The following is a 24605-nucleotide window of genomic DNA, read 5'->3' on the forward strand; positions in this document are numbered from 1 at the left end:
GAATACGGAATACAGAAACAAAACGGGCTAAAAAATGACACTGTCACCCTATTATTCTATTGATCCTGCCCAAAAATGTTTTCACTATGATTATTCTTCTCTACATGATGTGGTACTTGGGGCAGTCATACCATGTTCCACAGGGGCCTGTTTATACCAATCATGGGTAAGATGAATGCTGGGGCCCATTTTTTGCCCACATAGGTCTGGACAGAAGTCACTTCTGTCCAGCTGTCAAAACAAAGTAAATAATTTCTTTCACTTGGCAGGGCTCAAACACTGGTCATGGCGCTCCTTTTACTAAATTTTACATCTGGAAAATGTCCATAGAACACTAGATTCCATTCACACTTCTTACCTTCACAATTTCCTCCCCGCTCACATGGCGCAGGCGGCCCAGAATGTCCAGTATCCGGTCCGGGTAGACCTTCCACTTTAAGAGTGCAAGGAGGTCAACTGCAGAAATGAATGGAGACAGGGAATAGGGTGAGGGATGGAACAGCAGAGTGTGCCAATGCTTTTTCATAACTCAGAAGAGGAATTATACGTGATTGAACAACATTATGAATATCATCTGGTTGGGTGGGCAGTGCCACTTGTAGGTCAGGTGGCAGCTATGCTGTGGAGACAGAATCTTCTTGCTGTGATAAATTTGTGCTTTGGGTGGAACTGCAGCTATGTAGGGGCTGACATACCATGGTAGGGGCAATGCTGTGAACAGAGTTCTCGAGTACTCGTCAGAGGTATGGTAAGGCAGATGCAGTAAATTTTATAGTCTGAGAGCCAATATTTATAGTTGTGATGGAGAAGAATGAGTAATATTCATGGTATTGTTTAAAGAGGAGTAAAGATGGCATACTGTGTAGTAGCAGCAATGAATGGAGAGCAATGCTTGGACATAGTAATGGTTAAACTGCTCGATATGAACGTAGCACTTTCCTGTATGATAGATGCAGAGACATGGATGATGATGGGGTTACAGTTTTGCTCTTGTTGTTATCAATGGGCACAGTTGTGGGAAAGGGTACTGTGCTGAATGCTGACGAAGAAGAAACATTTTAACAATTAGCTTCTGCTGGCTGTTACACAGTACTACTGCTTAGTCTCTGCAGAACACACCTGCCTTAATCAGGAATGCTTCATTAGACTGCTGGACATTCAGCCTGGGAATGATGAACGTGTGTCTGTCTGTTTATGCTCAGATTAATTTTTTAGAATATTTACATCGTGTTTGGTTTGCCTTTGCTTATCCAGATCATTGACCTGTTATAAATATTGTCAGAATTTCCTCTGGTTACCTGTCTAGAACCTAAACTCTGTTTAAAATTTAAGGTTTATCTAAGCCTGACCAGTTCATCAGCATGCTACTCCTTGCCTTTTCTCTCTGGTATCATGTCTGGGGTTTTACATCACCTCAGTTATCTGTCTTGCTTTTTTAGTGGGCTTTGCCTCTTAGTTTGGTTATACGAAAATCCTTCCAAGGACGAAATACTATTCTGGCTGATAGCTATGAGGGGAAAGGGGGCTGTTGTAGGCATTGTACTGACTTGTAAACTTAATTTACATGCATGGATGATATGGGAATCGTTGCAGATGCAGTAAAATTGTGTATGTTGGTACAGACTGGTATAAGTAACACGACGGGCACATTACCATTCTGTGTAAGCTTGGTTGAAGAAAGCTGGGTGGAGATACAGAAAGTCTCTTTGGGACTTCGCTGGAAGATGAGGCTGGACGGGATGTTGGGACAACCGCTGGTATCATCCTTGCAGCATGGAAGGCCCAAGTACAGTGCGTGGTTGTTGAAAGTGCTGTTTTCATCACACTGCTAAGGAAAGGAGAGTCACAGTCCACCAATTGAGAAGACAGATAACATCACAGCATATGAGTAGGCCATACCTTGTAGACGTACAGGTCCTGGATATCATCTGACAACGTTGTCCCATCATCTCTCATCAAAGGAGTGAAGGAGAATCCAAAGAGCTTCTTCTCACCTTTATCTTTTGCTGAAACATACGAGAGGAGTGTCATGGCAAAAATGACAGTAGAAAGTAGAAGAAAGTAGAACCAGCATGGAGTCACATGACAAAGACTTGCCAACAGAAGTCACATGGCAGAAAGTTCAGACATGACAGCATGATTAGGTGATACAACAGAATGCAGGGTTCATATGACATAACAGTGACAAGGGTCACAGAAGTTGCTACACTGGTGATTTCAATTTGTGGTCATTACATACTGGAGCAGTGCCTGAACTCGAAGCGTAGATGGGAGCCACGGAACCGATCAATAGGAATGGGAAGTTTGATGAGCTCCCCCCACCTGGGACTGTTGCTGTGGTAAAGGACGAAGGAATGATACTGCGTTCGTGGTGGCTCTCCAGTGCCAAGGCTGACACAATCCTAAAGAAACACGGATGGTAAAGATTTAATTCTTCTGCTTTAAAGTGGATTGCATGGACTTGTTATCTCATTTATATTGTTATGTTAGGACCTCCATGCTAAGTAATGTGCTGTTGTAACACATCCAGGTATTTATCATTTCTCACAATGATCACAACACTTCTAACTGCTTTTCTCTCCATGATGAAATAATTTTTGTTCAGGCATCATGCAGTGTCACCATACTTCCTGGACTGTGATGTGGGCTCAGGGATAACACAACCATATACATAATGGAATCTTTGCAAATTGCTGCAGCTTCTCACCTTGTGATTTGCTACAAAGTTACAATGTTGCAGTCTGATCATTAGGGGAGAGATTGAGGAACTGCTTCACTCTGCTTGCAGCAGACTGATGACATCATCACAGCCTAGAAAAAGTCACTAAATGACGTTCAAGGATGATTTATTTATGTTACAAAGTGATGTTTTTTCTGAACAGTGATCCTGTTGCTTCATATTATGACATGTAAGGAATTTATATATGCTGACTTATAATATTAGAGACAGGTGCACTTTAATTTCCACAGTTACTGTACATATGTAATATATAATAGCAGCTTACCCTCAGGTTCTCTCCATCTGCATACAGCACGTGCATAGTGACTTCAATATTTTTCTGTACACTCTTTCCTCCTCTTTCAAACTCTCCCTTCTCCAGAGTCACATAAAGATCGTTGCGGATGTCCCCTATGGTGAAAGAAATATGTAAATATGTGACATAAACCTGGGTTGTGTGGTGCATCCTGGCCAAAGCAGAGCATGATCCAACGGCCTGGCAGCACACCTGCGGCATCTGCAAAACATTACAGCTCCGAAGAGCAGAGCCAACTCGCAGAACCTTGCAGCTACGTCTAGCAATCATGCATGGATGGCAAAACTGAAAAACCTCAGACAGAATCTGAGTGACAGCCGAGTCTGATCAGCACTGATGAGGCATCATGTCATGTCAGACAGCATATCAGTGAGTATCGCCAAGCAATTAAAGATGGAGGCACTTACACTCAGTAATCAGTATCTCTGAGGCATATTGGTTTGTGGAATTTAAAGGGGTCAGGGAGAGATGAAATGAGAAGGTTATGATGAGGGAGGGGAGCAAGAAAGAAAAAAAGAATGGAATTGGGATACAGAATTGTTTAGACCCAGGACAATGAAGTGTATGAAAAATGTTCTACAAATTGGGAGACAGAAAAATGATAACTGGTCTTTACTTTGCAGAGCTCAAACAAAATGCATTCTTAAATAAAAAAGGACTTTTCAGTAGCTAGGGAAGGATAAGTACCATAATGCCCTGTGATTCTGCTAGGGCAGGGTTTTTCACCCAGGGTTCCTCCAGAAGTTGCTGGGCATTCCATGAACAATGAGCATTTTGTGCCTCTCAGGACAGTTTAAGTGACATGAATGCTCTTTTTGGCTTTCTGTAAGGGTGACATTCTTCCCATTGGCAAGCAATATAAGAGACATTCTCCCCATTTACCACCACGCTAATATACAGTGAGCTGTTAATATATTAATTATAGAAGGGGTTCCCAGAAACCTGAAGGGTATTTGAAGGGTTCAAAAGGTTGAGAAAGACTATGCTAGGGGTTTGTATCTCCTGAAATGCTCCAGTAAAGACTGAACTGTGAATTAGCCAGTTTGATGGATCATGGATTTGCCTAAGTGATGATGGGTCCCAATTTGGGTGATTGGGTCAGCAGTCTTAGAGCCTTGGATAGGCCTGTACATGACAATTTACACTTTGAACATACTTTGGACTCCCAGGTCTTTCTTTCCCCTTGCAGCAATATTTAGACATTCAAGTCTCCCTGTAGTTAAACCAGTTCTCCTATATACAGATTGATGGGGCGTCCATAAATCCCCACCTTAACATTAGGTCACATCGGGGATGGGAAAAAGTTTTTATATTGCTAATAAAAATTGTTCCTGTTTTGCATTCAGGAGGGCAGAAAACTAAATGTTTGATTTTATAGATAACAGTGTCCTCTACCTGGCATGATGACATCAGGAAAACCTAGCTTGCGAGTGACAGCAGCACCTCTGTTAAACAGAACTTGGTTTTCTCTTCTGATCTGTTCCATGTCACCCCTCAGGAGTTGTAGAGACACGATGAGCCCTTCAGAGAGAGAACGGAATGAGGCTGATAAAGAACAACACATACACACACCTGTGGTGATAAATTCCACATGGAAGCTGAAATTCTAAATGAAAGTATGTTGTTTTTTTTTTGTTTTTTTGGCACATAGATAAAGTTATAACACTTTCAATGTATAAACACAGATAATAACTGAAAATTTCTATTACAGAAAACCAGTTGTAAAACAAAAATGACTGCTGTCAATACTGCCCACACTCTGAAAATGCTTGTTGCCTGTTTTTGGCTTCAATATTTTAAGCCACTGACCAAAAAGAAGCGTGTTGCCAGTAAAGTCTGAATGAGGTCAGAAATCACAACCTGAATTCTAGTCCAGCGACAGCCAGGAAAGCACCATTTTCAGGAGACAGCAATGGCAGATATGTATTTCTCACATCTCATTTAAGTTGTGGAATAAAATTCCTCGATTTGTGTACAAAGTAAATCAGATGTGAAGTTTTTTCCAGGTGGAGTGTGATTCCGAAAGGAACCCCAGTGCTTACCATAGTTGGAGCTCGGCGTGGAGTATTTGGTGCTGGTTTTACGGATGATATTCTCATGAATCTGGTACCATTCATTCTCATTGTTACACCTAAAGCAAAAGTGAGTTGTATATTATGGACCTCAATGTCACCTCAAAGAGACATTTAGCAGAGATTCAGAGATCAGGGTCATGAAATGTGACCAACATGTTCCAGGTGATTACAAAGCCCCTTGCATCAGGGCTTAGAAACTTAAGCTGCAGTAAGCCTGGACAAGATCTGGATACTTAGCAAGCTCCTTATAGCTTTCTACTTGCATAAAGTTAAACAGTCACCTATCATCACTGGTTTAGGCTGCCGGCGTAAAGAGAATTCTGAAAAATGCCTGCCAAAACCGTAACATGTTGCATTTTTTTACTTGCTGAAATTGATACTTAAAATATGTCTGTACATTGGATAGGAGGTTTCTAACATTGTAAATTTAGGGGCTGGGTGGAAGTCATTCATTTACATGATATTGATTTCCAAGGAATTAAGCTACATACAGGCAGTAGATTCTCATCACAAGAGAAAAATGTTGTGATTGTCCTGTAAAAAATCTAAAATCTGTACAGCTGTCCTCCGAGCAACCAACAACTAAAGACTGCCGCTGTTTCCTATGGGGAGGATGCAGCGGGACTGCTTTGTACTCACGTGTAAACCTTCAGAACAAAATCCTTCTCATCTCGATGTTCACACAGTGCCGGCAGCACCTCCCCGAGGCTTAAGACTGCGCAGCCATAGGGCCGGCGGTAATGGATGTGCGGGGGGCCCTTCCGGGAGTCATTTACCAGCATACGGCCTAAAAAAGAAAAATGGATGTTGAACAGTGGATATACCTGATGGCTTAAACTAAGGCATTGTTACCTGCAAAGATCCTTGAGCCATTTATCAAGCAATGATATCACAGCAAACGAAGATCCGCACACAAGTGTCACCTACCTATCCTGATCACATGAACGACAAGGTGGAGATCTCGCTTTACATCTCTGCTGCTGAGGTCCTGCCAAAAATCACATAAAGCGTCATTTATAGATTATGTGATCTGGTAGATGGAAAACAGCAGATTCTTAATTCACTGTTCAATAAAATGTATATTTGGATGTCAAGATAAGAGAAAGTAAAAAAAAAGGGACAGGGCCTCCTTAGCTGTTGTTAGGGTCAGTCCACCCAAATCCTATGGGTGGTAACTGGTAAGGTTTGTTATCTGTAAGATTTTTCCTACAGATCTAGGCAGTGAGATATCTCCACCACAGCTGCTGGTTCTGTTCCCAACACATTGGGTCATTATTGCTCCTCTTGTTGCATTCTTGCCAATCAGAATCTTTAATTCATTTTAAAATCAGGATTTAAAAATGTTAGCTGGAAGCTTGGAAACCTTTTCAGATTTTACTGTATACTTTAGATACTAAACTGAAATGATCCTAAAGAACATGAATATTGCATGAACCATTTCCTATCCCCCCTCCTATTGTGTGCTACATCCCCTTCCTCCAGTGTGCCAAGTGATGCCAACCAGCAAAATGCAAAAAAAGCAGGTGGAATGAAGACGCATGAATCAATGCAATGAATGGACTCCTAGATTGTCATCTCCTGTGGGCAGGGTCCTCTCCACCTCCTGTCACTGTCTGTATCTGTCTGTCATTTGCTACCCCTATTTAATGTACAGCGCTGTGTAATATGTTGGCGCTATATAAATACTGTTCATTATTATAAATAATAGTAATAATGTTCTAATTGCTGACAGCACCCTCCTGCCTCCTGCCGCCAAACGCTAAACAAAAACTTAAAAGAAAACTGCAAAATATAGGTTGACAGTCGAAAATCTGGTTATCAATAATCCGGATCCTTCAATTTGAATGAATTTCGGATCGCATTTTCAATACTGCATTACAATACAGGGACTGCATTACACTGTTTGGCCACTGTTTTCATGGCGTTGTTCTGGAGAAACAGCTGTTAGGTCCTGCTTGCTAAACTACAAACACGTTGAGATGTCCCTGCTGCCTGCTCCCTGGAACTGTGCCAGATGTCCACGGTGCTGCGATAAGAAGAGTGACCTGTGTGTGGAGGTAAGTATTAAAAAAAAAAAAAGTCCGACATTTTCAAAAATCTGACACTGCTCAGGTCCTGAGGTTGCTGGATTTTTGAATGTCAAGCTGTACCTAGCTCAGACCCCAGCTTCCATTCATTTTCTAACGCCCCTGTGTTTCACTGCCTAAAACCCCATGAGAATACAATCCTGCATTGTTACTTGCTCAATGAGAGTGTATCTTCTCCAGTGAGCTTTAATAAATTAGGAGGGAGTAGGGTAGGAGTGTTAGATTCAAAGTTGCTTTGACTGGTCAGTATGGAGTGTGATATATATGCACTCCACTTTATGAACCTGTTTTATTAAAGCTCCCCAAGGCTGGAGAGGATTCACTTTCATCAGAGAAGCTGGGTAATCCAGCAAACCTGGAATGGATTTTTTCAAAGTTATTTGCTAGCAAATGTTTGGATCCTGGACCAGAACCGTTCCATGTTTGGATCACCCAGCTTCACTGATGAAAGTGTGTCCTCACCAGCCTTGGAGAGTTTTATTAAAACAGGCCCATAAAGTTGAGTGCAGAGGATCTGGCTATAAACACTGATGCTTAAAAGGGCCTCCAGTGGGCGCTTTGAGCACAATGCAAGGATATATAGGAGATCTAGGATGCCACCCCAAATGATTGAGAGTCCAGATCATTAAAACAAAGATTCTCAAAAAAAAAAAAAAAAACCCAATGAGTTTTAGAAGAACTGAAGAACCCTCTTTATCAGGGCTCATTGTGCTGATGGGAGTAGAATACTGGCTACATTCAAAAATGGAAAATAATGATTATTAGAATTTGTTTTATATATCACTTTTTTCTGGTCTACCTGAAATGAAAATAATTAATTTTAATGCCCAGAACTGATTTACCGTGAATAGCGCAGAGAGTCGTTCCGGCTTATCAGGGTTTCTTGGCCCGCCATTCTTGTTCAGTCTCACCATAAACCTTTCGCTACAAAAGAGAAAACAGAGAATGTTCAGCGTCAAGAGAGAGAAGGAGAAGAGAGGAGGTCAGGTGACACAGCTGGAGGGTGACAGGGAAGACATGCAGAGGAGAAAGTGGTGACAGGGCGTAAATCACCTGATCTGACGGGCTTCTCTCATGTCATACAGCGAGAAGAACAGATCTACGTCCTCTCCAATGTTGCTGTGCGTAAAACTCTTCAAGTTGAGTAGCAGGTGGTGAGGCACCGGGGCGCGAGGCTCCTTGTGACGCTGCCGTAGGGTGTCTGCCTGTGATAGTAAAACAGGTCAGCCATCATCAACCTGTTCCTAGAATTTACCTGTAACCCCCCCCCCCCCCCGCATACAACAGTACACACTGCACCCCCCCATCCCCTATGATCAGTTTGTTGTCACACTACACAAAGAGCACCTGTCCTGCAATAACAATGCACAGTAAAGCATACGGATTGCTTCTTCCAAAAATAAAATATTTACTGCATTCTGGAAGGCTCAATGCTGCTTTCTCTTCACCTCTTGGAGGTTAGATTACTGAGGACAGTCAACTGAAATATATCACTAAAAGTAACAATGTATTCTTGGTAAATTGTATTTAAAGGTTAGATATGTAAGATTTGGGACCACACCCCATTTTTTCATCTAACCCTTTTTCCCAGGGTTTTTTTTAACCATGTAGATACAAATTATAAATAGATACCCACCAAACTCATTTTAAAAAACACTGAGATTAAGTAACAATGGGCCTGATTTATTAAAGCTCTCCAAGGCTGGAGAGAATACACTTTCATCAGTGAAGCTGGGTGATCCAGCAAACCTGGAATGGATCTTCTCAAAGTCATTTGCTATTTGCTAGCAAATGTTTTGAATCCTGGACCAGAAAATGTATCCTCTGCAGCCTTGAAGAGCTTTAATAAATCAGGGCCAACGCATCTTTCCCCATACTAAACTGTACAACTAAACCACAGAAAATGGGCAGAGCTTATATGCTAATATTATATAAAACTGTTGCACATTAAAAAGGATTTATAATAAAAACTAGAGATGGTAAACAATAACGCACAAAGATAAAGTGTACTTAAACCAAAAAACATTTTTTTAAATATTTGACTACAGAGGAGAACGGATTGAACTCCTGCACCATTTGGGAGAATTCTCTTTACTTCCTGTACTAATGACAATATGGAGTTTTGCTTTTAGACAGTTTTCATCAAAACAAGTGTCCTCATTGGATGATTCCTCCCAAATCCTGTAATGTGGCAACTGTAACATTTTGGATTTTTTTTATAACATTCTGTGTCAGAGACACCAGGACAAAATGAAATGATTCTCCCTAATGGGGACACAGACAATCTAATTCTTCCACACTCATTGCGTAACTGAAATATTGGGCCTGATTTAATAAAGCTCTCCAAGACTGGAGAGGATAAACTTTCATCAGTGAAGCTAGGTGATCCAGCAAATCTGGAATGGACCTCTTCAAAGTCTTTTGCTATTTTCCAGCAAATGTTTCAATCCTGCACCAGATCTATTCCAGGTTTGCTGGATCACCCAGCTTTACTGATGTAAGTGTACCCTCTCCAGCCTTGGATAACTTTAATAAATCAGGTCTATTGAATACAAATCAATGTAATATATATACTGTATTCTTTTTTTTTAACATAACATATCCTAAACCCATTTAGTCCAATAGAAATAGGACAGATCTATTAATAAATATTCATTTTGTCAGGTCAGTGGGTTTTTATGCACCAACACAGTTGCCACCCTGCTGGAGCCCAGAGATCTGACGTTGAGTCCATCAGTGAAATGGTTTTAGAATGATAACGACCTCATCGCTCCCTCTTTTGCCTTGCCAATATAATATTGCTGACCTTCTTTCCGGCTCCACTTCTGTCTCCGTCACCCGCCGCCCCTCTCACCTGATTGGTGCTCTGCTGTACGCTGTGTCGGCTTGACAGATGCTGCAGAGAAAATTACATGCTGTCAGTGTGATGAGGTTCATTGGCCTGGTCTGGGTGACGTTGCAGCCAAAAAGATAAAAATACACATAGGGGACATGTTTTACCTGCAATATTTTAAAAGGATGCACATATTCCTGCAACATCCCCTGGCAGCTGAGCTGGAAAGTCACAACAATTCATCTCTGCAGATCCTTATCCTTTCCTCTGCTCAGTGTTTGTACTAAAATTGAACTTTAACATCTGCACCACACTCAGCTGAAACTTTTCCTTCTTAAAAAAAATGCTTATCCCTTACCACTACAACAGCAACTCCTCTCCCTGCAAGGTTGATTTCATTACATCTGCCCTCCAGCTTTCCCTTCATCAAATCTCTCCTCCAGTCACCCCTTCAGTCTTGCACAGTTGTACCAGCTTCTCCCCTGGACTGAAGTTGCCTAATCTGATTTCACACTGTGAGCTTCTAACTATAATCATTTGAAGGTCTGCATGGTTATACATGCCCATTCCATACTGATATCCTCCCATAAAGACATTTTATTATTTGCATAATACCTCATAAGAGTCAGCCCACTGCTTGGATTTGCGAAGCACAGAGTCTTTTTTTAATAGTTTCACTATCATGCAGATGCGGATGGAAGGGAAAATGAGGGGAAGCAAACTATAAGCAGATTAAACTTTAGATTTGGGGAGTGAAGTTTAAAAAATTAGATTAAAACTGTGATTGGAATCAACTGAATGGCTCTCATTTGTGAGCATATTTAAGTACGGGATGTGGGGTGATTGTCAACCTATGCAGATAAAGATATTGAGGTAAAATTTTATTTGCAGGACAATGAATGTCTACAGAAGCTAGTGAAAGGTATCACATGACGGGGCGGTCACAGGAATCAATAACAGAACATGAAAGCCAAATTCCTTTCAAAAGTGTATCTTGTTGTAGGTGGATAGGGGACAGGTTACAACTTCTGCCATTGTTTTAATAAAAAGTCAGTATATGTAGAGATTTCAGCATTGGCCCTCATCTGGAATGTGATATTTGTTGATTGAGGTGTAAATCCAATAAGTTTTATAGGCAGTCCCACTTCATCAGGGCTGTATGTATAGAAGTAGTGATTCCAAACCCATCATGTAAGTTTTATATAATATTGATCCAGGTAAAAACACATGTTCTTATTGCTCTTTTGACAACCCTGTTTCTTGTACAGGTATAACAGGCACAGGAAGTGAGGGAAAATACAGCGCTGCGTAATATATCAGCTCTATATTTATACAAGTTAATACTGCTTTTAGCAGTCAGAGGTGCCTCTACCTTCACAAAATGACAATGTCTGATCCTGGTGGAAATGCTAGCACTGGGACATTTTTGGAAATCTTCATATGCCGGGACTCCCCCATAACCTGAAGCCCCCATCACAGCTATAGACTGGCCAAGGAGGATCCACATAGCACTCACCATCTTGTATAAGTCGGAGACGCTGATCTGGTCTGAATCGACCACCTCAAACTCTTTACGAGGGACTAAGTCCAGACCAAGGTGCCTGGGGGAGACAGAGAGAAGGTAATAAAAAATTAATGGACCCTATCCAAAATTACAGAGTTAACTAAGCTAAAAAATGTAATTATTATTAAAATTGTTTTGTATATATTTTTTATTTATTATACTTTTAATTTTTTAATAATAATATGGTGTTGTCTTTTATTATTGGCCACGCCAGACCCACCAGTGTCCTTAGGCAAGCACAGTCCTGGCTGGTATCATTGGCAACCAACCCCTAACCCAGCTACCATACCTTTGAATCTCTTTAAAATGGTCCTCTAATTATCGTTCTGCCTTATATGATAGATAACAAGGTGGAAACAATTGTGATCCACAGCCCCCATTCAGAAAAAGCATATCTGGATCAGTAACCTGTACATTTTGATTGGCTGTAGTTCACTATACCACATGGGAAGTTCTCTGACTGACATACTCACTCATTGCCCCAGTCCAGTCGGACAGTCAGGTGTCGTTTGACCTCTCGAACTTGGTCCTGAGTCAGGTGACCTGACAGCAGCTGCCTGCGCAGGTCAATCACCTCGTTCATCACATGTCGCAGCTTGTAGAAGAGGTCGACTTTGTGTTTCTGGAGTCAGAAGAGAGGGGAAGGAAATGTGCAGGGTGCAGGTGAGGGGTAATGGAGAAGAGGGTGGAAATGGGGAGATGGTGGAGATGTCAGATTGCAGGAAAGATAGAAAGATGAAAGATGAGAGAGAATGGGAGGCAGAAAGAGGAGATGACCATACAAACTGATTAATCATCTTCATTTTACAGGTAGAATATTAGACAGCAAGCTCACAGGTATAAATGCTGGAAGCAGATATGGAGCAGCATTTGGATTTCACACACCAGCACTAACAAGCTCACAGGTAATACCAGCGATCCAATACCATCTGATCTATAATATAATATAAATTATAAATATATATATATATATATATAAATATTAAGGGGGTGCTTTTTAATTGCTATTATTGGGACAGGGATTATGAAGAGTTCCAGGGGTGATTCTGCTTGTCACAGGAAATTCAAAAATTTCACTTCCTGTCCTACAGACAAGAAGTGAGAGGATATCAGTAATATTAGACAGTTGCCACCATTTGGGGATCACTCTGTTTTTTTAAATTGTATATCTATCTCTTTAGAAATGTAATTAAATATTTACAAAAAAATATGTGGGGTTTTGACAAACATAGTTTTTATTAAATGGGACTATTCCAGGCAAGAAGAATGGGCTAGACTATCCAGTTCCTAGAGGTGATAGTGTTACTGAGAATGCAGCCAAACTGATGGCTAGAGGGCAGTGACATTACTGAAAATGCGGCCAATCCGGTCCCTAGAATGTAGTGACATCACTGATAATGTATCCAATCCAGTCCCTAGAATGTGGTGACATCACTGAGAATGCAGTCAATCCGATCCCTAGAGGGCAGTGCCATCACTGATAATGTGGTCAATCCAGTCCCTAGAGGTTGGTGATACTACTGACAACAGAGAATTTTCAGCATCCAATTTGTAGTCTTATGGGTGATGAAAACCAAGACTAACAGCAAACCATCTCTGTTTTTCCTAGCTTCTCCCTGCCAACAGACTGTACACACCTACACTAGATCTTGGCATATAATTAGTCCTCCGAGCAGCTGTCCCATCCTATTAATATAAAATTGGTCAGGAAATCAAAACCATTGTAATGAAATCTGGCATTTGTCACAGATTTATCCAACTTCTGGCAATGTTTAAAAAACCTGTCGCTCATTGTCTGTGGGAGAGACAGGAGCCTCGCAGACGACTGGGATGAGCGGCAGGCGAGAAACCTTTTCCTGGGTTAATATTACAGACAACGTTTTATAAATCCCTCTTCAGTCATCGCTCTGCCACTGGGGGTGACCCCCTCCTTCAAAACAATTTAGCATAGAATTAAAATTCTGTTGCACCTGACGCTGGAAATAGTTTGTTTGTTGGAGGGCCCACGCAGCAGAGAAGACAAGCTGTCCAAACCTGTCAAAATTTATACTAAATCAGCAAACATTTATAATAAATCACTTCTGAATCCTTGGCAACAACAGGGAAAAATAAGAAACAAACGAGGGCAAACATTTCCAATAAGTGAGAATACAGCATATGCCGGGCAGAGCAGGAGATGTCCTCAAAGGCCCGGGAACTTCAGATGAAAAAGTCAGGTGATAAAAGAGAATTTGCTATTCTGTAGGTAACACAAAAAGTTTTTATACATATTTATTTTCCACTTTTTATATTAATGTCTGTGTGCGTTAAAAGATCAGTCCACCTAGAGATACTTTAATTACAGCTGGAATCAGAGTAGAATTTCTTCTTTCGCTATCTTTTCTTTTTTTCTCCATTTGTGAGATCTCCCCATCATAGTTCCTGATTCTCTTCCCATTATTTCCTTAAACCGGTAAAAAATGCAAAATCCAAAATCAATTCTTATTGTAGGATATCCCCCCTGCAAATGTGAAATTCCTGCATCACAACACTGTTAGGGATCTAAGAGAGTGTTTTTATTTATTTATTTATTTTTTTACCTGGGCCCCGGTATTTATTGATATGGATCTGCTTTGGTCTGCAAATGGAAAGTTGCAAGAGGAAATAAAAGCATCGGCCTCAAATGCTGGAGGCATTTCTCTCCGGAAGAGCTTCTGGTGTCTGGTCTCTTCAGCTAAAACTATAAATTTAGGGTCAGTAAGAAAAAATGTCACCCCTACAAAATGCTAATTATTAGTGCCATGCAGCAGGCTCTTTCGAGTGGTGTTAGATCTAAAGGTCCATGAGGCAAAAATTAAGGAACCCTAAGACTTGTAAAGGAAGCTTAGGGTTGTTGACTGATCTACAACAACCACAGCCCAACCTCATGTTGGAAAATTAGCCATTGTCTTAGAAGCCCCATACTAAATTGGTAAGAAACATTAAAATGTCTCACTTTTTAGCTGGGCACAGCACCTGGCACTTTTCAGTAACCACCTGGCTGTTTTAGGTGGTTACTAAGAAGTTGGGTCATAATACAGCAGCCACCTCCCTACAGCTTCTTCCCACCCAGCTTAAAAAAATTCCAGGGAGAATAGGGATGTCTACACTTCTCTCACTACACCTAAGGTGCAAAAAAATAAAACAAAGATAAGCAGCAGCTGATCATCACATGAGGGGCAATCTCCTACTCATTGGTCCTGATTTATGGAAGGTTGGAGAGGATACACTTTCATCAGTGTAGCTGGGTGATCCAGCAAACCTGGAAAGAATTTATTAAAAGTAATTTGCTATTTGTTAGCAAATGTTTTGAATCCTGGACCAGATTCATTCCAGGTTTGCTGGATCATCCAGCTTCACTGATGAAAGTGTATCCTCTCCAGCCTTGGAGAGATTTCATAAATCAGGTCCATTGCATGTACCTCTACCAATTCAAACTTGTAGGAGAGAAGTCCTTGTGAAAATCATAATGGATTTCCAACAATTGAGATGTAGCCTGTCCTAGGAATGCTCGGAAATGTGGCTTTTGTATGCAAATTGCACAATCATTGGCTCAAAACTCAAACTTTTTGCTTCCCATGGGCCATCTCTGGTTCTAAGTCTCTGTCACTCTTTTCATATCCACAGTGTCAGGCAATCTTTTGAAAGTCCTGGGCCCCTAACAGCCTATTGGAACGTCCGTAGTGTCCTGAGACTTTCGTGGCATTGCATTCACTGAACGTTAAGTGAAGCCCATTGATCAGGGCTGCAGCTGAAGGCCCCGAAAATGACTACCACTTGTGATTGGCCACTAAAACACTTAGAGTGAAACAACCCATGTTTTTTCACATCTGATGCTTTATTGTTCACCTCCAAGTCATTCTTTATGACTTTCTTTTTTTCACAAGCCTGCTATTCCGTATTTTTGTGCTGTGTAAAAGTTAATAAACCTGACCAATGGCTATCGTATTTACCCAGATGAACCTCTTCACCACTTCCTCTGTCCATCCCATAAGAACTTTTGGCCATGTGTGTATGTGACAGCAGCGGTATTGCCAATGGGTACATTTTATGTCTACGAACAGCAAGTTCACAATAAACCCATAGGTACCCAAGACTGTTCCTGGATTTCCTGAGGATGCCGCAGTCTTTCTCACCAGCTATTATGGGCTCTTAATGGCCCCCTCCACGTTCCCTTCAGAATGCACGGGGCACCAAGAGAAAGGAGGAGGTGGTGAGATGTGAGTGGGCAAGAAAAGAGAGAGACGGGGATGGAGGAGTAGGAGGAAATGATGCGTGGGAAGCTTGCAGAGTTTTGCAGCGTTACCATGGAGACTCAAAGCACAGAGCCCGCACCCCATCAATGCAACGTCTGGCATTCAGAGAATGGGTTAAAGGATGCCAAACTGCAGGTGTGTAACAGAAGAATGTCAGTACCCAGCAAAGGGGACTTGTCCTTTACACTTGTTGGTGGCCATTTTAGGGCACAAAGGGATACAAAGGCTAGCAGTCCATGGCGAGTTTGTGGAACAATAATTATAACTATATGATGGCATAACAAGCTAGGCATTTGCTCACTTGAGTCAAAGTTCAGATTGCTGGATCTTATTGATTTGAAATGATGTAACATCTAGGCTATGCTCAGATGGGGGAGGGAGAATCAGCAAATATAGCCAATCTGTTCTACACTATACTATAGTAGAAGCAGCAGGCTGACAGAGGAACTCATAAATGTGCTGCTACTTTTTTCATTGTCCAGTGACTAGCTGGAGAAGGGACCTGTGAGCCTTAATATACTGCAAAAGAGGCAAATCAAGTCTCTTGCCATGCCTGGCTTCATTAAAAACTGAATGGCCAATAATTGGAAAATAAAACCTTAGAAGGTGAAGCAGGTCCTATGTAATGAGTTGAGATAAAAGCACTTCAGATTTCTATCCATACCAACAAGAATTTGGAATTGATGGGAAGCTATATGATATTGATGGGAGCTGCACTGTGCCATGAGAAGCAACAAAATGCTGTCCCCAAGTGATGGCAACCAGCAAAATGCAAAAAAAGCAGGCAGAGTGAAGACGGATGAACCAATGCAATGAATGGACTCCTAGATTGTAAGCTCTTCAGGGCAGGGTCTTCTCCTCCTTCTGTGTCACTGTCTGTATCTCTTTGTCATTTGCAACCCCTATTTAATGTACAGCACTGTGTAATATGTTGGCATAAATCCTGTTACATATTAATATTAATAATAATAATAATGACATGATATTATTAGAGAATATGAAGGTACTGATGATCAGCCAATGGCAATAAAGGTGAACTCGGGCTCTGACCCTCTCCCTGTCCTCTCCTGCTATTATTCTCAGTCTGCCATATTACTAATCTGGGTACCAGCGCTTCCAATCCCGGGCTGTGGTCCAGAGAAATACGCCCCACCAGTCCCTGACCGGTGCCAAACTGCTTGGATGTAAATTTATTAGGCGGGGGAAGAGGATTAGTGGGAGACTAACAGCCCCCAGTCTGAAAACTAGAGGGGGAGGATAATATTAAGGGGGAGATTTGCACATTTGGAAAGGGAAGTTACTTTGAATGGATGGGGGGGGAGGGGGGAGCAAACTGCAACAATGACATTGTAAAGGAAGAATCCGCTTCAGGCTGCCATCCCCAACACACCAAAACTGGGTCATTGTATTAAGGTCAAATAAGCACACGGGCAAGTGAGGATGTGTGTGTACTACAGAGTGACAGGCCGCACCGCCGCAAGGGAGGATCCACCGTTGAAACCACTTACATAAGAAAGTGAACTAAATGCACAAAGTTGCACCGCATAAAATATTTCATATGCCTGAGCAAAATTCAGAAATATCCAATACATATATATTCCACTATAAAACATAGAAGAAGCCGGTTTAGGATGATGGGGATATGAAAAACTGAAAGTATTCATTTCCCCAAATAAACAAAAATCAAGGCATTTTGGTGACATTTTTACTATATTGCTAAACACATTGCTAATGAGGAAGGAAAAATTTAAATGAGCTTGAGCTTTGAGCTTTAAATGTCTCATGAGGGTTACAGAAGCTCATTTCACCCATCATTCAGCGCTTCTTGTTTCTCCTTCATTATCTACATTTTATTTATTTTGTCACAGATAAATTAAAACAGCAAAAAAAAGTACAAAACAAAAAAAAAAATAAAAAAGCCCTAATAAAAAAAAGAAAGATTACAAGAATCTTCTGCATTAAAAAATAACTTTTTGTTTTCGTGAAAAATTTACAGCAAAATCAACTCCACTCATTTTTAATGATGATTAGCAGAAATATTTTACTATTTGCTAATCTCACTGTTTTTTCAACTTAATATTCATAAAAGCGAAAATCCAGAAAGGATTGTTGCAATGTCCAAAAAGACAGCAACTTGATGAATCCTTACCAGCTCAAATTAAAGTGGTTTTGGGTCTGTAAATGTTTTTCTGTCACTGTATGGCATCATGTGATCACCGTGGGCTAGAAGATGATTTATAAAAATAGAGAAAAAATTCCGACTATTATCTCTAAAATGAAAATGGACTATCATGGGAGAACCTGGAAAATCCAGCAAACCTGGAATGACTCCAATAAAAATAATTTATTTATTCATTCTAGATTTGTTGGATCACCCAGGTTCACCCATGATAGTCCATCTTCTCCAGTCTTGAAGAGCTTTAATAAATCACCCAATCACCTTTAATAAAAACCCATGTCTGTAAAACTAACAAACAATAACGTTATTTAGATGCATGGTCTTTATTTTAAAATATTAACAAAACTCGTATCCTCCTTTGGTTTAGAGTATTATCTGTATGCTGATGACACTCAAATCTATCTGTCCACCCCTGACTTGCCTCTCTCAGTCCTGGATAAGGTTTCATGCTACCTGTCAGCCATCCCATCATGGATGTCTGATAGATTTCTGTTTTATTCAGTGTTCAGTGTTATTCGTCCCTCCCCTCAGGAACGTTATGTTGGTGTTAGCTTCGATTCTGCCCTCTCATCTACTCCGCATATTCAGAACATTTCCAGGTCCTGTCACTTTAACCTATGCAACATCTACAAAATCCACCTCTACCTGTCTCCAGAGACCTCCAAATCCCTTGTACACATTCTTTTCATCTCTCGTCTGGACTACTGTAACCTCCTCCTCTCCGGTATTCCACTAACCCGACTCTATCCTCTACAATCTATTATGAATGCTGCAGCCAGATTTATCCATCATTCCCACCTACCTACCTCTCTATGTAGTTCTCCTCATTGGCTTCTATTTCACCTTTGAATAAAATTTAAGCTCCTGTGCTTTGGCTTCAAATCCCTCCACAGTTCTTGTCCCACTTACCTTTTTGACCTGGTAAAAAAGAAAACCCCAATCCGCTCTCTTTACTCCTCCAATGACCTACTACTGAATTCCTCACTTTTAACCTCAACACATGCAGGGCTCCAAGACTTTTCTAGAGCTGCCCAGATTCTCTGGAATGGTCGTCTTCGTCCTATTCAGCTTGCTCTTACTTTCTGCAAATTTAGAAGTGCTCTTAAAACCCAAGCTTCAACCTCACCTACCCATCTTCTTCTGTCTCTTAAACCCTCCCTACTTCTCACCACTCCATATCTCCTCTCCTATTGTTTAATACTCCCCCAACCTCTTAGATTGTAATATGATGCACTGATATGTTGGCACAATATAAATACTGTTTATTATTATTATTATTATTATTATTATTAATAATAATAATAATAATAATAATAGTAATAATAATATTAATAACAATAATAATAATTTGTGAGTACATAAGAAATATATAAAGTATATAATTCTTTCTACCAATATGTCTGTGTTTTAAGAATAAATGTATCAGGCTATTCTTTCCCTGCTGTTCCATATTCTACAAACCTTCCAGTTTTACATAAGATGTGGCTACATATTCATGTCGATGACTCACGTTTACTTTGACTTAAAATAACCTTTTTGTTGAATTCACCATGTGGATACCCACATATCCTATTTATGTTTACAATATACAATGCCAAACATTTCTGCATAGATTTCCTATCCCTGTATCTCTTATTGTGAATTATTATCAGTTCTCTCCAATTATCTGCAAAAGGCAATGGAAAGAAAGAATTAAATTCTATCACAAAAAAGATGATGATTGCAGGACATTCCCATCTAACCAGAAATCCTGACACCTGCTAACAGCCCCATCCATGTAATTTCATACAGCAGAGATGATCCTGCCACTAGCAAGGTCATCTTGTAGCTAACAAACAGCCCCGCTAAAAGCTAACCTCAGCCTTAACGCTAATGGAATGACATTAAATATTTCATTGTTTTTCTGCATGTTGCACTAGATGGAGGGGACAGCCACAGGGGAAAGAATGAAGATTTCCTTTCCTTAAATAGGATCAGTGACTGTTTATTAAATTAGTATAGTTACATTTAGTAATGGGTACTGGGGTCAGCCTGGCTGAGGCACTGCGGGTGTCACTGACAGCGAGCCCTGATTGACTGATTGGAGATTTATTTTTCAGCTTGCACAGAGAGGGGACAGCCCGTCAGTGTAGACTTCACACCAGAACAGACATTGATTGATGGCAACAGAAGAGTGTTTAAAGGCTCTTTCTGCGTCCAAATCATTGTTATTGTCTCCTGAAAGTCTTTATGGAACATTTCAATGGAATAGTAATAAACAATGTCCCAATAATATGATAATCATGGCTGAACTTTTTTTTTTTTTGTGACACTACCAATGTGATCAGGTAGGCTGCATGCAGTGATGTAACTGGTCTCTAGTGATTGAATAGGCTGCATTCTCAGTGATGTCACTGGTCTCTAGTGATTGAATAGGCTGCATTCTCAGTGATGTCACTGGTCTCTAGTGATTGCATAGGCTGCATTCTCAGTGATGTAACTGGTCTCCAGTGATCGAACAAGCTGCATTCTCAGTGATGTAACTGGTCTCTAGTGATTGAATAGGCTGCATTCTCAGTATTGAATAGGCTGCATTCTGAGTGATGTCACTGGTCTTCAGGGATTGGATAGGCTGCATTCTGAGTGATGTCACTGGTCTTCAGGGATTGAATAGACTGCGTTCTGAGTGATGTCACTGGTCTTCAGGGATTGAATAGGCTGTATTCTCAGTGATGTCACTGGTCTCCAGGGATTGGATAGGTTGCATTCTCAGTGATGTCACTGGTCTCTATGGATTGCAGGGTTCTCCCCAGGCACTTTTAGCTGGGCACATCACCCGGCATTTTTCAGCACCCACCTGGCTGTTTTTGGGTGGTTACCAAAGAGTTTGTTCACAATACAGGGGGTGCCACCCACCTGAAATTTCTTCCCACCCCGGCTTGAAAAAATTTCTGGGTTGAGCACTGGATTGGTTAGGCTGCATTCTCAGTGATATTATTGGTCTCCAGTGAATGGCTTCAGTCTCTTTTTCAACATTATTATAAATGCTGTTTGCATTTCTATGACAACACATCTCCTGTGTTCTTCTTATGGTATAATTTATCTAATGGTCTTATTCAATAAAGCAGCACAAATGGCAGCCGCTGTTTGTAAAGGTCAGTAACCCTTCTAATCACATTTAAGCTCCATCAAGTCAGAATGCTGTAAGATGATTTGGTTGGATCCTCTGTGTTTCTGTACATTATCCTCACCCTGTGCTGCGCTGAATAATCCAGGATGTCTATACATCATCACAGCTCTGTCTATACCCTGGAAATCTCTGACTTTCTGCAGTACATTGTGTGGGTTTGCAGTGAACAGAACACCCGTTACTACAGCAACAGCTGCTGGGTTTAAAGTGCCAGGAAAACAATGAAGCCCTCATGTCTGGGATGTGATCAGTATACAGATAGATGGCAGATAGCGTCATGAGAACAGCTGTCTATAGGCCCCCTGCATTGGCCAGGGCCACTCACTTACCACGTAGAGCTGCTTCCACAGAGAGGTCCATTCTTGCAGCGTAGATGTCACCTCTGTGACCAGGGGGTCTTCCACCGGAACCACCGTCTCATACTGCCTGCAGGGAAAGAAAGAGTCATATCAAAGAGTCATATGAGGGCAGGCTGAGAATTGTGACTCACCCGCAGCAGGGGACAGGCCTCACTTATGTCACCTTATGTGTTTGTAGGGGCAACTACCAAGCTAATGAGACAGTATAGCATTGCAAAACCCAAATGATGATATGCAATAGCCCAAAGCAACCAATCAGGGAACAGATTATTCACAGCTGTCATCTGGCCCTATTTTCTATTCAAATCCCAAAGGTGGCCCACTGTTCCCAAAGCAGAGATCTGTATATGTAAATCTACAAATATCTGCAAGAATGTATCTGTCTTAAAGGGAAACTTCATTGAATTTACGTTTATCTAGGCACTAAAGGATTATATTTTACTGGATTTATACATGTGAGATTTCCCCCAGTAGTCTGTGTCTCTGCCCCCTCCACAATAGTGAGATTTTCCACAGTAGTTTGTATTTCTGCCCCCTCTGTGGTGAGACTTTCTTTTCGAAAAGACAATATATTTACTTTAAAGCACAAATATACTCACACATATAATTAATTTATCTGTTTGAGACAAATCTAAATTATACCCCTTCCTGTGATGCTTGGATACAGAGACCTGCTCATTGCGGCCTAGCGCCCCCCCCCTATTTGTACATATATTTTTATCCTACAGGGAGAGAGAAGTGGAATGTGCCTCTGGAAACTTGTGATGTTGTCAAGGAACTGAATGTTCCATATTCACATAGAGTCTAATGAAAGAGGACATTTATAGGGGGGGTTGGGGGGGTAGAGAGGAGGAAAATAAAAATTGGGGAAGGAAACAATGGGGTCCGATCATAACTGAGGAGAGGACAAATGTCATTGGTCAGACAGCTGCCCCGGCAGGCTTCTCATTGTGTCTGGATAAAGCTTACTAAAATCCCAACCGTCCAATCAAGTGGCAGAATTCCCCGGCTTGGATCATAATGGATCATGGCACTTCCTGTGTAACATCAATGCCAGCAAAACACTCCAATCATTTCTGAATGCTGCTAGAGGATGACAGGGGAGGCAATTGGATTAGGATGGAACCCATAAAATCTAGCTGAGAGATTTTAATATAATCCCCCTCCCTCCCCAACTCTAGACCTAAATAAGGGGTTGGCCTAAATGTTAAAAAAATATATAATACTCCTAAAAATAAAGAATATTTATGCCAAGGTTTCTGCATTTCCACATCAGTTGCAGCAATTCTGCTCATTCCTAATCACAACATAATCTCTACTTGCAGTGGTCAGCACTCGCACAATAATTTAATTGACCAATGACAGCTCCCCTATCGGTCAATCTTTATATCTTTATATTAAATAGAAAAATAAAAATATAAACAAGGAAGTATGTAAAATTATAAAGTCATTCCAAAAATAACTAAGATGAAGGCTACTAGAGTATGAGCTCATTGTAATTTCCATTGTCTATGCTCAGGTCCCATTATCTTCTATACAATAAATAAAGGTGTAATAAAGATAGGTAATAGTATACTAGCTTTGTATTCTATGGCTGGATGTTTACAGAGCAGTGGTGGGATCTAAAATGTTATCGCCTGGGGCCGAAGCACGAAACACGCAGACTCAGCTTAGTTATGGCCCTCAGGGGCTCCTTAGCGGATGATGAAAGCTGCGGCCAGTGTAGGCAGCACGTCATTGGTCAGTTCACAGTAACCCGCTATTCTCCACGAACGTACTGTGCATGACGCACTTTGATACAACTGTGGCGTGACGGTGCCACCAGTTTAAATCACTATAGCTATGCCCACGGCTTGAATGCCTGCGCTCCCCACAGGCCGAGGCCATGTACAAAATATAGCACCAGTGAAAAAACATGTTACATAAGTGAATCTGGTAATAAATCGGAATCCATCCGCCCACACTGCACCGAAGCACCACATGACCCCTTCCTGAGTCACGTATAAATACGACATCATCACATCAATCACCCCGACACCGCCAACGCATCGTCACAATGACATAACACCCTCTACATTTTGTGACACGCTGAACAATCGCACACGTGTGATCCCTCTCGACACTCCGCACAATGTACACAGGAGACATCTTATCATCAGCATATAACACATCCTTCCTATATTGTGTACAGTATATTCCTTCCTGTCACCAGCTGGCTGACAACGCTGCCGCTAATTGCATGGCAGTGGGATCGGGTTGTCAACCGGCCACGTGCAATCCACAGAATGGAACAGGTAGGTATTTCATGAAAGAAGAGACTCTGTGTGCCCCCCAGTGATAAATGTCTCTCCCGCACAGCGTAGATAATGTGCAGCAGCGTATCAGCTTGGTACTGGCGTTACGTCAACCTGGCCCAACCAAGTGTGGGTCTAGAAAAAATGACAAGGGGGGCTGAGGCTATGCAAGAGGGGCTTTTAAGAGAAACGCAATTGTGCAAATCATTTCTGCATGGTTGCACATTATGGCAAAAGCTCCTGGGGGCCCCAAATTTTACTGAAGGTTAGATCCATCCTCAGCTACTAATATCAGATAGAAAGTCAAACCGAAGGAGCTCACACAGCAGGCTGACAACACTGCTGCTAATTTAGAGGCAATGGCTTAGCGTTGTCACCATGCAACATGAAGTGTTGTTACTGGCAGGACCTTTAGGTTAGAAAATTTCCAGCAGGTTTTTTTCTTTTAAAAAGTGAACCTGGCAATCTTTAAATTAAAAAACAGATCACATGACCCAGAAATCGCCATACTTGGCATTGCATCGGATTGGCACCAGATTTGCCATTTTTAAAAGCACAGATATAAAAATTTAGGCAGGAGAACCCAAAAAGACCAAACTGAAACATAAAAATAAAGGAAATGTTTCTGACCAGCCCCATCGCTTCCGTATTTCCCTGATCTGGGAAGAAAAAAAACAATCAAAGCCGACAAAAATTAGCTCACATGCACTTTAATGGCAATATGGAAATTTACATT

At 41.2% G+C, this 24605-nt stretch overlaps 1 protein-coding gene across 13 annotated transcripts in view; it reads right to left on the reverse strand.

Annotated features, from left to right (window-relative positions):
• DOCK3 (dedicator of cytokinesis 3) overlaps window positions 1-24605 on the reverse strand; it is an 84699-nt gene that overhangs the window by 26666 nt on the left and 33428 nt on the right. For 9 of the 13 annotated variants that reach the window (XM_072420358.1, XM_072420357.1, XM_072420360.1 and 6 more), the window contains 15 exons: window positions 21546-21642; window positions 12068-12216; window positions 11547-11631; window positions 10004-10093; window positions 8251-8402; window positions 8040-8121; window positions 6038-6098; window positions 5750-5897; window positions 5078-5166; window positions 4431-4556; window positions 3006-3130; window positions 2240-2402; window positions 1900-2006; window positions 1654-1825; window positions 359-456 (listed from right to left, as the gene is read on the reverse strand). In XM_072420358.1, coding sequence (XP_072276459.1) covers window positions 359-456; window positions 1654-1825; window positions 1900-2006; window positions 2240-2402; window positions 3006-3130; window positions 4431-4556; window positions 5078-5166; window positions 5750-5897; window positions 6038-6098; window positions 8040-8121; window positions 8251-8402; window positions 10004-10093; window positions 11547-11631; window positions 12068-12216; window positions 21546-21642 — 1744 coding nt within the window. The remainder of the gene's footprint in view (window positions 1-358; window positions 457-1653; window positions 1826-1899; window positions 2007-2239; window positions 2403-3005; window positions 3131-4430; window positions 4557-5077; window positions 5167-5749; window positions 5898-6037; window positions 6099-8039; window positions 8122-8250; window positions 8403-10003; window positions 10094-11546; window positions 11632-12067; window positions 12217-21545; window positions 21643-24605) is intronic. The other 4 variants (XM_072420359.1, XM_072420366.1, XM_072420365.1 and 1 more) reach the window with 1 other exon arrangement.

This window comes from Pyxicephalus adspersus, chromosome 8 (assembly GCF_032062135.1).
Source record: "Pyxicephalus adspersus chromosome 8, UCB_Pads_2.0, whole genome shotgun sequence".
NCBI classification, from domain to species: Eukaryota; Metazoa; Chordata; class Amphibia; order Anura; family Pyxicephalidae; genus Pyxicephalus; species Pyxicephalus adspersus.